The 14,038-nt window shown below is 38.1% G+C and overlaps 1 protein-coding gene across 1 annotated transcript in view; it reads right to left on the reverse strand.

The window, feature by feature from the left end:
* The window catches only part of LOC122811987 (carabin-like), a 1,241,323-nt gene that overhangs the window by 789,055 nt on the left and 438,230 nt on the right, over nt 1-14,038 (reverse strand). Inside the window, exon 4 of the mRNA XM_044084192.1 lies at nt 11,923-12,030. Coding sequence (XP_043940127.1) covers nt 11,923-12,030 — 108 coding nt within the window. The remainder of the gene's footprint in view (nt 1-11,922; nt 12,031-14,038) is intronic.

The following is a 14,038-nucleotide window of genomic DNA, read 5'->3' on the forward strand; positions in this document are numbered from 1 at the left end:
AGGAAGACTAGATACATGCTTGGTATTCTGTTTCATTTTGAGAGGAAAGATGGAGCCAACAGTGTTACTAATGGCAGCAGCAGCATCCCCAGGGATGCATGCAGCATTCTGACACAATGGGGAAACCTTCCTTGTTCCTGCTCCCAGGACTGACAAGAATGGCTCTCCCTGGACTGGATCAAGATGGCTGCACACCAATTAACAACTAAACTTCAGCTCCCCCACTGTGGAAAAAGAAACTCAAAGACAGGAGCCAAAAACTCTGTCACTTTTAGTAAATTCGGTTACTGGCTAGTAAGTACACTGCCTGGATGCCTGTGAAGAAGAAACTAAGAGAGCCTGAAAGAAAATCAACTATCAAAGGTGAAAGGAAAACACTGAATGGAAAGAATTCTGCAGCTGTTCAACAAAAAGCAGTTTAAGCTGCAGGTTTGGTGCAATAAATGGCTTTGAGTAATCTAGAGGAAAAATATATAAAATTTGCCTGGAGATGATTAAAATAAATGAAACACTGAAGGAGTATATCAACTCAAATAACAAAAGGCTGGAAAAATGGAGGAAGCTTTAAATAAATATTCAGATGAGCTGGTAAAATGGCAAAAATCAGAGGTCGACATGAAGAAAAGGCTGGTTGTGTATGAGATTCTTCAAAAAGAGATGTTTCAAAAATGGTAGAATTAGAGGAAAGAGCACATAAAGAAAATTTAAGATTTGCTGCTATACCAGAGCACTAGAAGGAGCAGACTGTATTTATTTTATGCAGGTAAAAATAAACAATGGGACTGGTACTCCACAACAGGAACTGTTAATTGAAAGGGCACACCATGTGTCTGCTCCAAATCTGACCATGAGAAAGCAGCCAAGACTGGTATTAGTGAAGAAGTAAACCTATCAGCAGAAATAATTAATCCTAACAAAATGTGGCAAAAGGGAAAAGTAGTAATAGTTTGAGATAGTAAGGTGTTTGTGTAAAATGATTATTCACTGTATACTACACCGCAATTTATTCCAGCAAACAGGGAATGTCTAGAGGCACGTGTAAGATTCAAGCTGCTGTATCCATTTGTCTTTGGAATATTTTTTCCTGGAGGGTCAAAGTCATTTTTCTTGCAGAACAGGCTGAGGAAATACAAAAGTCTGTCCAAAATACTGAGCCATCAAGCATAAGGGGCATTTGCTTCTCATTCTGATAATAAAGCATATAGAGAAACTTTGCATGAAAACTTTTCCACTGCTCCAAAGGAAAATGCTTGAGAGCCAAAGAAAAACATAGTAGATGACTGGAAGAATCAGGAATACCTCAGAACTGAACAGGAATCTGGATTTGGGAGATGAAAAATGAAGAGGGAAAAGGCTGGCAATGTGGAAATTAGTGAATAAATGTGACAGTGAAAAGTTTCAATCACTTTTGTGAACTACAGCTGTATAAGAAAAAATGGGGAATTCAGACTTGTTTGCCTCACTTTGTGACATTAATGTTTTTGAAGGACAATGAGGAGAGGGGAAGAGGAAGGAAAAAGGTAAGTAAAACAATTTCTGTTCTTAACAGTATCTCTATGAAACTTGTCCTGATATAAATTGCATGTTTTATAGTAAAGCATTTTCAGTTGTTCTTGTATGTGATAAAGATACTAAAGTATACAGATGCCTTTTCTCTTTTTTCTTCTTGCTTTTTAGTATTACAAAATGTAAGCATTACAATGCAAAAAGAGAAAAAGGTCTAGACAAAAGCATGTTTAAGTTAATAGACTGCAATCTTGGGTTGTTCAGGTGGGGGATGGCCTGCAAAGGTAACCAACTTATATGTAAAGCTGATATGTTTTCTCTTACTTTTGTATAGGTGAATATCTAGATTAAGACCTTTGGCATAATCTAATAGCACGTTTTAAGTGCAAACAAGTAAATAAGAGAACACTTAATATAATGAAATGTTTTCCTTTGGCAGTAAATGTTTCAGTTTGTCTTTAGAAGCCTACAGCCGAGGACTGTATGTTTTTTTTTCTCATACATCTCCATGGAGACAAGTTGATAATAGAGGAATTAAAATAAATAAATAAATGAATGAATAAATAAATAAATAAATACCGAAAGTGGACATGCAAAGCAATAATGTTATTTGCTGCTGCTATTGTCAATTTTTTTAAATTTTGTTTACTTTGTAAGTTTTTTTTTTCTAACTGTACTCTACTTGAAATTTTTGTAAGTGAATTACTATATGTACTTCTGGAGCTTTTCTCCCTAGGACTCCATTGAAAATGAGCTCCTTGAAGCCCCATGGACTATCCTGGTAAACAAACTTCAAATAAATAAAATAAATAAAACAGAACACTTTTTTTCAAGGCTAAAAGTTAATGGTTTCTAAAAGAATATGCATTGTTTTTACACATCTCTGAGGGGAATAAAAATGAAAAAGAACAGACACAAATTAGTGCATGTAGAAGCACAGGCAACAAGATGCATCTTAACATGTATAATCTCAATTTTAGGTTAATTAAGGCGTATTTTCAGCTACCTATTTGGGACACTTGTTCCTATTAGGAGGGTTAAACTTCATTATTTCAAGATGTAGCCAGTTTTGCAGATTTGTATTAAAAGACTATGGGGCTGTTCTAGGGTTATTTTCTGAGTGTTTTCATTAAAACAAAAAGTCTTACAAAATGTGACATAGGTTCCAATGTTAAGAAAAAACTGCATAAAATATTAACCTGCCAAACATTAGTGGGTGCATATATCACAAAATGTGGAAATAGATATTTTAAAAAGTTGTCATATATAATAGGTAGTAATGGCAACACTTTCCATATTATCTTGGAATGTGAATTGTCTTACAGGTATAGAAAAAAAGGAAATAATATTTCATTATATTAAGAAATGCATGTGCAAATATCAGTGATACAGGATACACACTGGAAAAGAACTGGGCATATGAATTTGATAAAGAAAGGATTTCAGAATGGATATTTAGCAGAATATCAGAGACAAAGGAAAAGAGGAGTACTTATATCAATTGGTTTGGGAGCACCAGAACAAAATATAAAAGTTATGGATTTATAGTAGTAACAGGCCACTGGCAAGGGATGAGAATTACTCTGGTATGTATTTATATTCCACCTAAAACTGCTTATGCAGCTTAACAAATTTGGGAGAAAGCATCAGCTTTCAGTAGGAAATTTTACTTGTAAGTAGAGGCTGGAATATGGTTTGCAACAAAGAGGATGTAGCTGGGGGAACTAGAAAGGAAAATATAACAAAAGAGGGTACCTTTTTGAAGTAATTTATACAAATATTTGGTAAGCAAGACATGAATTCAGTAGCAGTAGCTCAGACAGAATTTACATATTGTCATGAAAGGAGATAATGCCAGCCCAGCTAGCTGGAATTTTGTAAATAATATGTGACTTGCGAATATTAATATGATTTATATAGAAGTGTGACAGAAGGAGATAGTGCCAGCCAGCTTTATGGAATTTTGTAAGTGGTTCTGGGTCATTTGTGAATGTCAACATGCTTCATGCAAGATGCTGTGTTACAAATGTATTAGAACTGTTTGTCATATTGTACAGATGTGTGTACTGAAGAGATATTTTGTAAAGTACTGAGCAGAAATACACTATTGTGACTGTTTAGATGTATATATTTTAACAATGGAAAATGCAACACAAGAAGTTAACTTCAGAAGAATAGTTGAGAGTGAAGTACTTTATGACTGGGCCATAAACAAAAGATATTTTATTTTTCAGTTTCAGTGCAACAGGAGATAATGTCTAGAACTAGAAGTTTTTTGTATTGTCTTCAAATGTGGAGGAATGTAAATTATTTTACGACTTCCACCATTTGCCAAAATATCTAAGAAGAGTCCTTGTTTATGTATTTTCACAGGTAGATGCTAAATGCTGTTGTTTTTGAGCCTAGCAACTGAAGTCAGATGACAAGAAATTATGACATTCTGCAAATATCCCAACAGTAATATTTGGGATATTAATTTAAGAACTCTCTGAGACAGGGATAGCATTTTGTATTTTCTCTTTGACTTAACAGCATCAGCTGGAAAAGCTCATTCACTACATCTGTCTTGCCTTGCTCTGTAAGTAAGTTAACTAGGGTACAGTAATTTCTTCTAGATACAGTCAGGACTATAGTGAAGTACAGCTTAGATGTTTTCTTTATTTATTTGAGACTGTCCTGCAATGTTGTTTTAAGTATTTCCTGCAATTTTGAACTCTGAAGTTAGTGTGATTATTTACTGAGTATTTTCTTGTTCTTTCATTATTTATTATTAAATGTATTTAAATCTTTCATTGTGGATGATATTTGTGAGACATATTTAAGTTCTGAGAGTACTTGCATATTTATTTGGTGACACTGTGGGCCACTCTTAATAGCCTTGCTCTTGGTCAAACTACCATCTGTTTTAATAGTAACATTACACAGTAAGATTGGACACTCTTTGTTAAGGTTCTTACAGTAGCTGATAAGGAGTGACTGGTGGCAGGGGAAACTACCTTATAGTCTGGGCAGAAGGGGGTATAGCTAGTAAACCTGTGCCAGCCTTTCCCAGGTGTGTGTGTGCATGTGTGTGTGTGTACAAATCAAACCTCAAAGAGTTTGTGTTAGTGTCAGCTACTTGGGCAGGGACACGAAGCACTGGTTGGACAGAGAGGGTGTTGGAGGTCTTGGCTTGGTCACTCACCTGAGATCTCAATTTTATAGCTGTGCCAGTGGGAAGTCTTATTGGGGATCCAGAGAAAGAGGGAGAAACCAGCCCCAAATTGACTGTGGTCTCTGTGTGCTCTTAAGGGAAATTGCACTTGATGCAGAGAGCTGCATCTGGAAATACTGTGTGTGTAACTTGTTATCCTCCCAATGTACATCTCTCACTGGTGCTAATGGTGAAGATTGAGGATCCTTGATTATTGGGTCAGTGCTGGGGCATCACACATTATTCCCCAAGGTATAATAACTAGATTAGACAGAAATTATATTTCACAGAAACATGTGCATTTAATTGAGGATTTTTGACATACATCCAATAATTATTTCCTAAGGTCATGGGTGAATACAAGGCTAATTGCCCTGAAGAGTCATTTTAAGCTTAGGCAGTAACCTTAGATTAGAATCAAACTTGGTACTTTGTGCTAAGCTCTCCCATTACAGTAGCTCCCTTTTTGGATTTCCTCAGTAATAGTCAACAAGAAAATCTTGGACAGAATTAACTATTTAAGCCTTCTACAAGACTGCATTCACTTAAAAAATTATATTATATTGTTAGAAAAAACATCTTATAAAACCTGCCATGTTTACAAAGCCGTGTAACCTTTTTGTTCCATAATCAGATGTATGCGGCTTTACTTGTATTCTGATTCTTTTAGTTGTTAATACCTACTTACAACATCAAAAAGTTCCGTTTACTAGGCTAGCTCTGTTGGCAAAGTGGGATTAACCCTTTACTGCTGCTGCAGGCGATCCAGGTTCAACTAGCAGCCTGGATGCTAGAGAAGCTGGTATGGGGGAGTTGAGAGTGCAGTTGCATTAGTAGTGTATTATACAATTAAGGTTAACATGTGGAAGTACCCATGTATGCACCAGAACAAACATTTGCACAAGTCCAACCACAGCAAGGATGAGGGAGCTAGCTGCATAAAACAAACAAAAAAATCTATATCAGAAAGGATGATGACAATATTCTTGATAACTGACTCTTGTTAACTCTTGTCTTTAAGGGGAACAAATGAGCTGACAGGTCTCATTTCATGGGGGGAAATGAAGGTAAATGTCCTCTCTTTTCAGAGAGGAATGGATGAGTCTATAGGGCAGCAGACAGAAAGGCTTGGTGATCATGTGGGACGAAGATTAAAAAAAAACGTTATAGGTATTTGAATTAATACAAGTTAGTTGGTGTCTGCTAAACTCATACTTAAGGTTAATGTTCCAGAACCCTAAATTTTCCTCCCTGTAGAAGAAGCTATGAGATTAAGGTGCAGCTTAGCTTTATTGGTATTTATTTCCTAATGTGGTAGTGTTCTGGATTCCTTCAGCATTAGGAGACTCCAGCTTACCTGCCTAAGACATTTTTACCATTCTGTGTGCTTTTTTTACCCTTTTTCCTCTGTGAATAAAGCCCAGACTCACAGGTTATACTTTTCTTTTAGTACAATGCTGATTATTAGTAAATTTCACACTGGTCAGTTGTGCAACAATTTTGTGGTTAATATATGGATAGAAATAAGTCTTTCCTGTCTTTTCTAGCGCCAAGATAGAATTTGTCTTTCTTCTCAGCAGTCAGTAGAATTTCTTTGACCTTGTTTTCTTTTTTCAGAAGTAAGACCAAGAAATGAGAAGAGGGCAGACAGGCTTATTATTACAACAATGGAATTCTGTAACACATTTAATTTTGCCACAGTTTCTTGCCTAAAAGGGTGCTAGAGTTTTTGGTTTGGAGTTACCTACTGGTTACATTACAATAATGGAACTGGCTGGCTCTCACTTGCAGTACTGAAAGAAAGGTAATCGCACTAAGGCCATGAGTCAGAAAAAGCCTAGCCATGACTGGTAAAGCTGCAGCAAAAAGGGCCTCAGCACAATTCAGAAACCGAAGATTCAGTGACTCATTAGCCACAAAGAGGAAAGACCTCATTATTAGCTAATCTGCATGTCTCTGAATTGGTCAGTGATTACTACAAATGCTAACAGGTCCTTTCCTTCTGTCCTTGCAGTAATCACTGCTGGCAACCAATGTATCATGTTGGCATAGATGCCCCCTTCATTTATCCTCTCACACACATTCACACATCTAAACACACACACACCACCATACCATTCACCTGTTCCATATTTAAAAAAATGTATCTGATGTTGCCACATGTTTCTCGTTGTCCCTTGTAAATTACAAATGATTACATTCAGTCAATAATGCCATACAATATAGTTTCATTCTTATTATTGTTCAGTAAATGCATCCAGATATAAATCGTCATAGGCGATTACTAGGCTAATGATACCATGGTGGCATTTTTAAGCCTAGCCATGCTTCCCAAGGTGAGAAGAAAACCTTGTACCTTGTGCTTGTGAAGTAAACACCTTAACCATTTTCCCAACACCAAATCCAGTGCCTAAAACTCATCCACTCATCCTCTTATCTGCTAGAGGAGTTAAACCACATGCCCTGTTGAGAAGTGAACTCATGACCCCTGGTTTACAAGGCCACTGTTCTATCCCCTGAGCTACAGAGTCACACCCTAAGCTACAGACCTGTTGCTCTATTAACTTTAAAAGTGTCATCTAGTGTGTACAGGCTTTGTCTGGAAGTCTTGAGCTTGGCCCCTGTATGTTATAGATCATTACAGTCAGTCATTAATGCCAGACATTAAAGCTTCATACTTTTCAGCAGTCTTTTCTAAACTTGTATTTTGTTAATTCTGTAAGTGGATTACGGTATTTTGCAAGAATATCACAAGTTCCTAGTGTTCCCCCAGTACATCTTTCATGCTGCAAAACATGTTGTTCTATTACCCTTTTAAGTGATTACAGAAACGTTTAACATGTTTCCCCTATGGACCAGTTTCCTCCCAATATTACATGAATTGCTTGCTAGTCTTGGGGGAGTTAAGAGATACGGATTCCCTCATCCTCACACACAAGCTCGTACACACACAGAGACACACACACACACACACACACACACACACACACACACACACACACACACACACACACACACACACACACCCCTAACGGGTGAATGTGAGCTTTTGGTCAAGTTAAATACTGCAGGTGGCAGTAAGGATTTCTATAGATAACTGTATTTTTACGAATCACTCAACTGTGTAAAGCACTTACTATAGGCATTTCTAGGCTAATTGACATATGCCACTCCTTCCGAATGATCCATTTGCATTTGCAGAAACAAGAGAAACAGCCCACTGTGTTATCTACTTTTTTGAGATAAGCAAAGCAGATGGGCTAAGAATTGGAAATGGTTGCCACCAGGAGTGAAAAGGGCTCACAACTGACAGTAACCTTTCTGAATCATGGTTTATTTAATAATGATGATTCTTGTATAGGTGCCACCATTTATTCAAAACATACAGGACACATATTACTTTAGACGAGATCAGACACTTACTTTATATATTAGAAAGCGACACTTTAGTCCCATATTTTGTACAGCGCCACTGAGTCTTCTGTACATTATGGAATGTCTCAAAAGCCTGAAACATATCACAGACTGTGTTCCATACCTGCTCCTTGGAAGCTGCAGCCATTCATAATATTCTCTGTCATCACCATATCATACTCAGAATACAGTTCACAATACCCATCATTACATTTAACCCATCAGCCACATAGACTTTATTCTTCTAACTTATGAGCATTGTCTATCAGATGTGTGTGACCAGAAGGTGCAAGTTCCTAAAAAAAAACACTCACTGTGATTCAAAGAGAAAAACAGTGGATTCCAAAGCTTGCTGATACATCTCTAAAGCATTTCTGGAGAGGGATGCACTCTCCCATGCACCTAACACACATGCTACTTATATACACTAACCAAGAGAATGTTGTACCTCTGACTAAGGGGAGTACCCTCAGATAATGCAATTCTGGACTTTGTGTGCACATATATTTCCTCACCGTTTTCACCTGCAGCTCTATACAGGATCATAATACTGGCCTTATGCTTTCCAGAGGCACCCAGTATGTCCTTATACCCATTTCCCCTGGCTGAAGATATCTTAACATTTGCTTCATCTGCAATAGTCTGGTCAGTCTTAACCTGGACTCTAGGACATGTCATGGCAGTTTTCTTATGTGTAAGTTAAATTCTGCACTGTTCAAAAAGCAAGTTCCTAAATGGACTGTCCACTAGACAGAAGAGATTAAATTACATTATTCTGTACCATATAGGTTCATCAAAAAACATTTCATGCCCAAATAAAATGACTAATGAAGCCTATTTGAGCCTGAAAAAGCAGGAATTGGCTTTGCCCAGAACTACATCATACCAAACTCTACCAATCCCTTCTCTAATGTTATGCCTGTTGAAAGCAAAAGAGTGCCAGATAAAAATCTCAACAACAATCAATACAACTACCTGATATCCAAATAAAAAGGAAGCTTAAATGCATGTTTAAAGCACTAGAAGAGATACAAGTGGAATTGTTGGCTCATGGGGCGAAGAAGCAACAGAGACATACTTTGTAGTTGTATTGCAAAGTTCTTTTGGCACTATCCATTTTAATAAAGAAAATATCAAAAGCATTTTTGCAGACTTTATTACGCATCATACACAGTTCAGAGTCCCTTATGTGAAAAGTACAGTAACAACTTTTAGATGTGGGTAGCATGTATGGCAATTGTCTCCAGTGATTGTGAAACATTACCCATCCCTTATTATATCTACATATACCTTTACCTCAGAAAAAACACCTGGCCAAAATGATTTATTCATAGATATCTTTAAAACTGCTCTTTAAAAATGGCTTATTCACAGACTTCTTTAATCTGTCAATTCAAAGTGCACTTGACTGGGTGTGCATTTGTATTTTCAAAGTTCTATTCCAGACATTTTATCTCAACTATTCTTTTAAACATTTGATCCAAAGCTGGAAAATATCCTTTGGCGTTTACAAATTACAGTTTAAGAAATATGGATATCATAATGCCTGCAAACACTGTGTCAAGCAGGTTTGTAAAAGCCTTGTACGGTATAATTTATTTTATACACAATTTGGTTTACAAAAGATCCAGGATATTGATTGAACCCTTCCCAAACAGAATCATAAAGTTCATCTTACCACAACTGCTGATTTATTCATTGCAGATGTTGGTAAGACCCTCAGCTTTAACTGGACAGTCTCTTTCTATGTTTAGCCAGTGTTTACTCAAGTTGAGTCTAACATTTCATTTCTCCATTAGCTCAAATATTGACCTTTTATAGCTCTCTCCTTCAGCATTTCCAGAGGAAGAAAATAACATTTATTTCCTCATCTCTGTATCTATGATTGCAGAAACCTACATTAGGAATCTGGTCTGCATCTCTCATATATTTAACAGTCAGAATGGGGAAAATTCCTTTTCTACAGAGATAACTTTCCTATGCCTATGTAGTGCTTCAACAGGCAGTTTATGAAAGATCACAGCCTAGAGTTTTTATTCTTTAATGAGCAGTCGCTGTCAGATGATAGTTTACTAACATTAGCCAAGGTCTACAAGGGATATCTAGGCTTCATCCCTTTATCATATACTATGAATGGTTATCTCAAAACATATGAGATACACAGAAAGAAGGCTCCACATTTCCATGTCAACAATGGATAAAATTACCTTAGTAAGATTGGTCCTTACTCTTCTTATATTAAGAATCTCCTGCTACAGATGACTTACTAGTGTAGGGGTTTTATTCCCGACAATGCCACTGATGATCAGCTGTCAGTTAACATCTCCCACATGAGAGAGTCATCAGAAGAGTGGGCAGTATGCAGTACCCAATGACCAACTATTTCATAGTGGGGAGAGGGAAAAGATGACTAGGAAACATTATTTCAGCCATCCTAACATACAGAAAGCCCCCCCCACACACACACACATGCATAAACACACACACTATGTGAGTATTCAGCTTTCTAGTACCCCCTCTCAACATTCAGTAGCAATCAGTAATCTAAGATGGCCACCTCAACTGCCAGTGAGTATTACCTTGTAATCTCCCTCCCATCCATCACTGGCTGTAGCTCCAGCCATCTCTGATAGTGAAGTAGAATAACGCACAGACAATGACCTAGGTAACCTGAGTATGACTATCAGCTTAGACTCCTGCTTGTCCATGAAGGAAAGTTTGGGAACATTCTAAGATACATGGATAAGCCACATGCAACAGTGGTTGTACAGTTTGTGTGAAGTGGAAGCCTGGTATTGTACTACAGATGGGGCAAGCATTTAAAGGATGTTTCACCATGCAAGTGGGGTATTATTCCCAAGATGCCACTGCATGCCCCTCTCTCATAAGATCATAAGCACATCAGTACGTCAGTGGGAGGCAGGGGTTAAGAAATAAATAATGTCTACTGAGAGTAGCAGCATTAGGACTCCTCACCTGGTCCTGTGCCATTCAGGAACCACATGACATCTTCCATCATTAGACGCTATTCATGGAAACAAGGGACCTCTATGTACAAGTCTTTCCTGATGGTGTCAGTCACGCTGGGGTAGCAATCACCAATGATAAGAATATCATGGCCTTGGAAGAAGATTGACATGAATGTCAACAGTGTGATTAGAAAATAAAAGCTGACTGTAGCTCCTTGGCTCTAACCCTGTATCTTGTCTGTAATCTGTTCAGTCCAAATCATGACAATCGTCACAGTGGTGACAATGCAGACACCCACAATAGTACTACTCCAGGCAGTGGCAAGAATGCCCTAGCCATCTTCTGCTACTCTCCAATGTATCAGGTAACTATCCAAATCCTACACTACCCCAGATTCCCATACATTTGTAGCCTACTAGCAAAGGTAAGGTACACACATTACTCACATTGCCTTATCACTATGAAAGTAAGGTTTAACACTTATTCAGGAAGCACACCTTATTTCCATGGCATAGGAAGACTGTAGTAGAACAGGCTTCTGCAACTACTCAACTTTTTAACCTCCATGATCCAATGGCTACATTCCCTACTGGACTAGAAGTGTGAGACAGCAATGCTTCTCTACACCATAAGACTTCATGAATCTTCATAATCTGTCTCTAAATATCTGAAGATAAGTTAACCCTGCAGTATTAATCTAAATTAACTGCTTATGATCAAACATATTGTTCTGTGAAAATGAAGTAAATGCAGATCAGATACACAGTTTGCACACTGCTTATCTCCTATTATACTTGTTTCACCTCAACAGATCCTCTATATGCAGGGTATTAGCTTACCTCATATTTGTTTTTGTTCTTCTGCATTTCAGCTAAACCGCCACAGAGAAGGGGCCAAATTCGAGCACGTAGAGAGGAAGGAATGCCTTTCCGACAAAGAACTTTCACCTAAAAAAAATAAATATGGAGAATGGAATGGGACAAAGAGATTAAGGAATTAGCCATGATACATACGTAACAAGACATACACAAATACACACACACACACACACACACACACACACACACACACACACACACACACACACACACACACACACACACACACACACACATGCACATCATATTAATGATCATCAGGGTTATATATACTATATATTCTACATACTCATGACATGCAAGACAGATACCTGAACAGGACACAACATGGGTGGAGTGGGGTTTCACTGTGCTTCCTTCAGTCTTTATACAGATTATCCCCATGAAGGATCAACAGGTAATTTCTGGGAGTGGTTGCCACTTTTTTACTGAATTTTTAACCCTTTTCTTCCAATTCAAAGTTAAGTTTTTATCCAACAGTACTGCCACTCTGTTTTCCAAAAAATGATTTTTTTACAATTTTTAAACACAAAAGTATTTAACGTTCCACTTAATTCAGGGTAGTATATTTCATTTATGTAATTAATGTACTAACAAAACACCAACTCTTAAATTATTTAAAAAAATTAGATGAAACTGCACTCACTGGAAGCTTAGCAGTCCTCACCTTGGAAGAAGTAGACATCTGTGCAGTTACAGAGACGTGGTTCAAGGCTGTGAAGAGCACCCCAGCCATACTGGGTTACACCTCCTTCTACACATTCAGACCACAAACTGAAGGCATGAAAACTAAAGGAGGCTGTATAACAATATTCATTAAAGATAAATACACCTCCAGATTGGTTAAATAGTATGATTCCCTGGAGATACTTCAGGTGCAATTAACTGTTGGTAGGACACCTATTCCATGAATCAGGACACCCACTCTACCTATTTGGATCTACTTGAGTCTATCAAGATACATCCAAACACCATGGTTTTGGGTGACTTTAACTACGCATCCATTGACTGGGTAAATCACTCGTGCTCAGACTCACTTGCCAAAGGTTCATTGACTTCATTAACTCCAGTGCCCTGGACCAGTTGGTTGGTACCCCCACAAGGGGTACCAGCATCCTGGATCTGGAGCTTACCTATATGGGGGACCACTGTAGTACTCCCACTGTGAGGTCTTCCCTGGTGAGATCTGACCACAAATCAGTCTCATTTGAAGTAACTATTGCACCTGACACCCCCCCCCCAGCATCAATTAAACTAAAAAACTTCTCCAAAGCAGATTATAATCTCTTACAGGATGATATAAATAGCTTCACTGCGCCCCTCCCCCCAATGGAATTGGCAACTATGCAGAGTTCTACCCAATGCTTTATACAAACACCTCTATAACTGCATTGACTCGGCCATACCTGATAGGACCAACACAAGCTCCTCAAGGAAGAGCAAACCTGTCTGGTGGACAACTGTCATTAACAGGCTTTACAAGTGGAAGAAATTGCTGCCTAAGAGTAAGAGAGAGCAAGACCTAAACTGGAAATACTCCCTCCTCAGCTTAAACAAGCAAATAAGACTTCTTGTGAAGTCCTCCAAAGCAAACTATGAATCCAAATTAGCTTCCTCAACTAAGGACAACCACAAGGCATTCTTTAGTTACATCCATAACCTAAAAGGAAAGGTTCAGATTTGTATCAAAGTAGTAGTTAATGATATCACATATACAGAGCCTGTGGACATAGCTAACCTGTTGGCCAATAGGTCCTGTGAAAACTTCACTCCCCTGTCCCCGCCATATGTACCCTATGACATCCCTACCACCTGTCCCCTACTTTGTATTGTTAAACAGCAGGTCATAAATGTCCTCTCTAAGGCCAAAAACACAGCATCTATGGGACATGATAACATCCCAGGCTGCATCCTACATGGGCTCAAACAGGAATTAGCAACACCACTAGGTACTCTTTTCAAACATAGTCTAAGCACCGGCTTCATCCCAGCTGAATGGAAAATGGCCACAATTATTCCCTTGCACAAAGGTGGTGCTTTCACTGACCCCAGGAACTAGATACCTATTAGCCTGACT

This window comes from Protopterus annectens, chromosome 9.part0 (assembly GCF_019279795.1).
Source record: "Protopterus annectens isolate FY-2018-M chromosome 9.part0, PAN1.0, whole genome shotgun sequence".
Taxonomy (NCBI): domain Eukaryota; kingdom Metazoa; phylum Chordata; order Ceratodontiformes; family Protopteridae; genus Protopterus; species Protopterus annectens.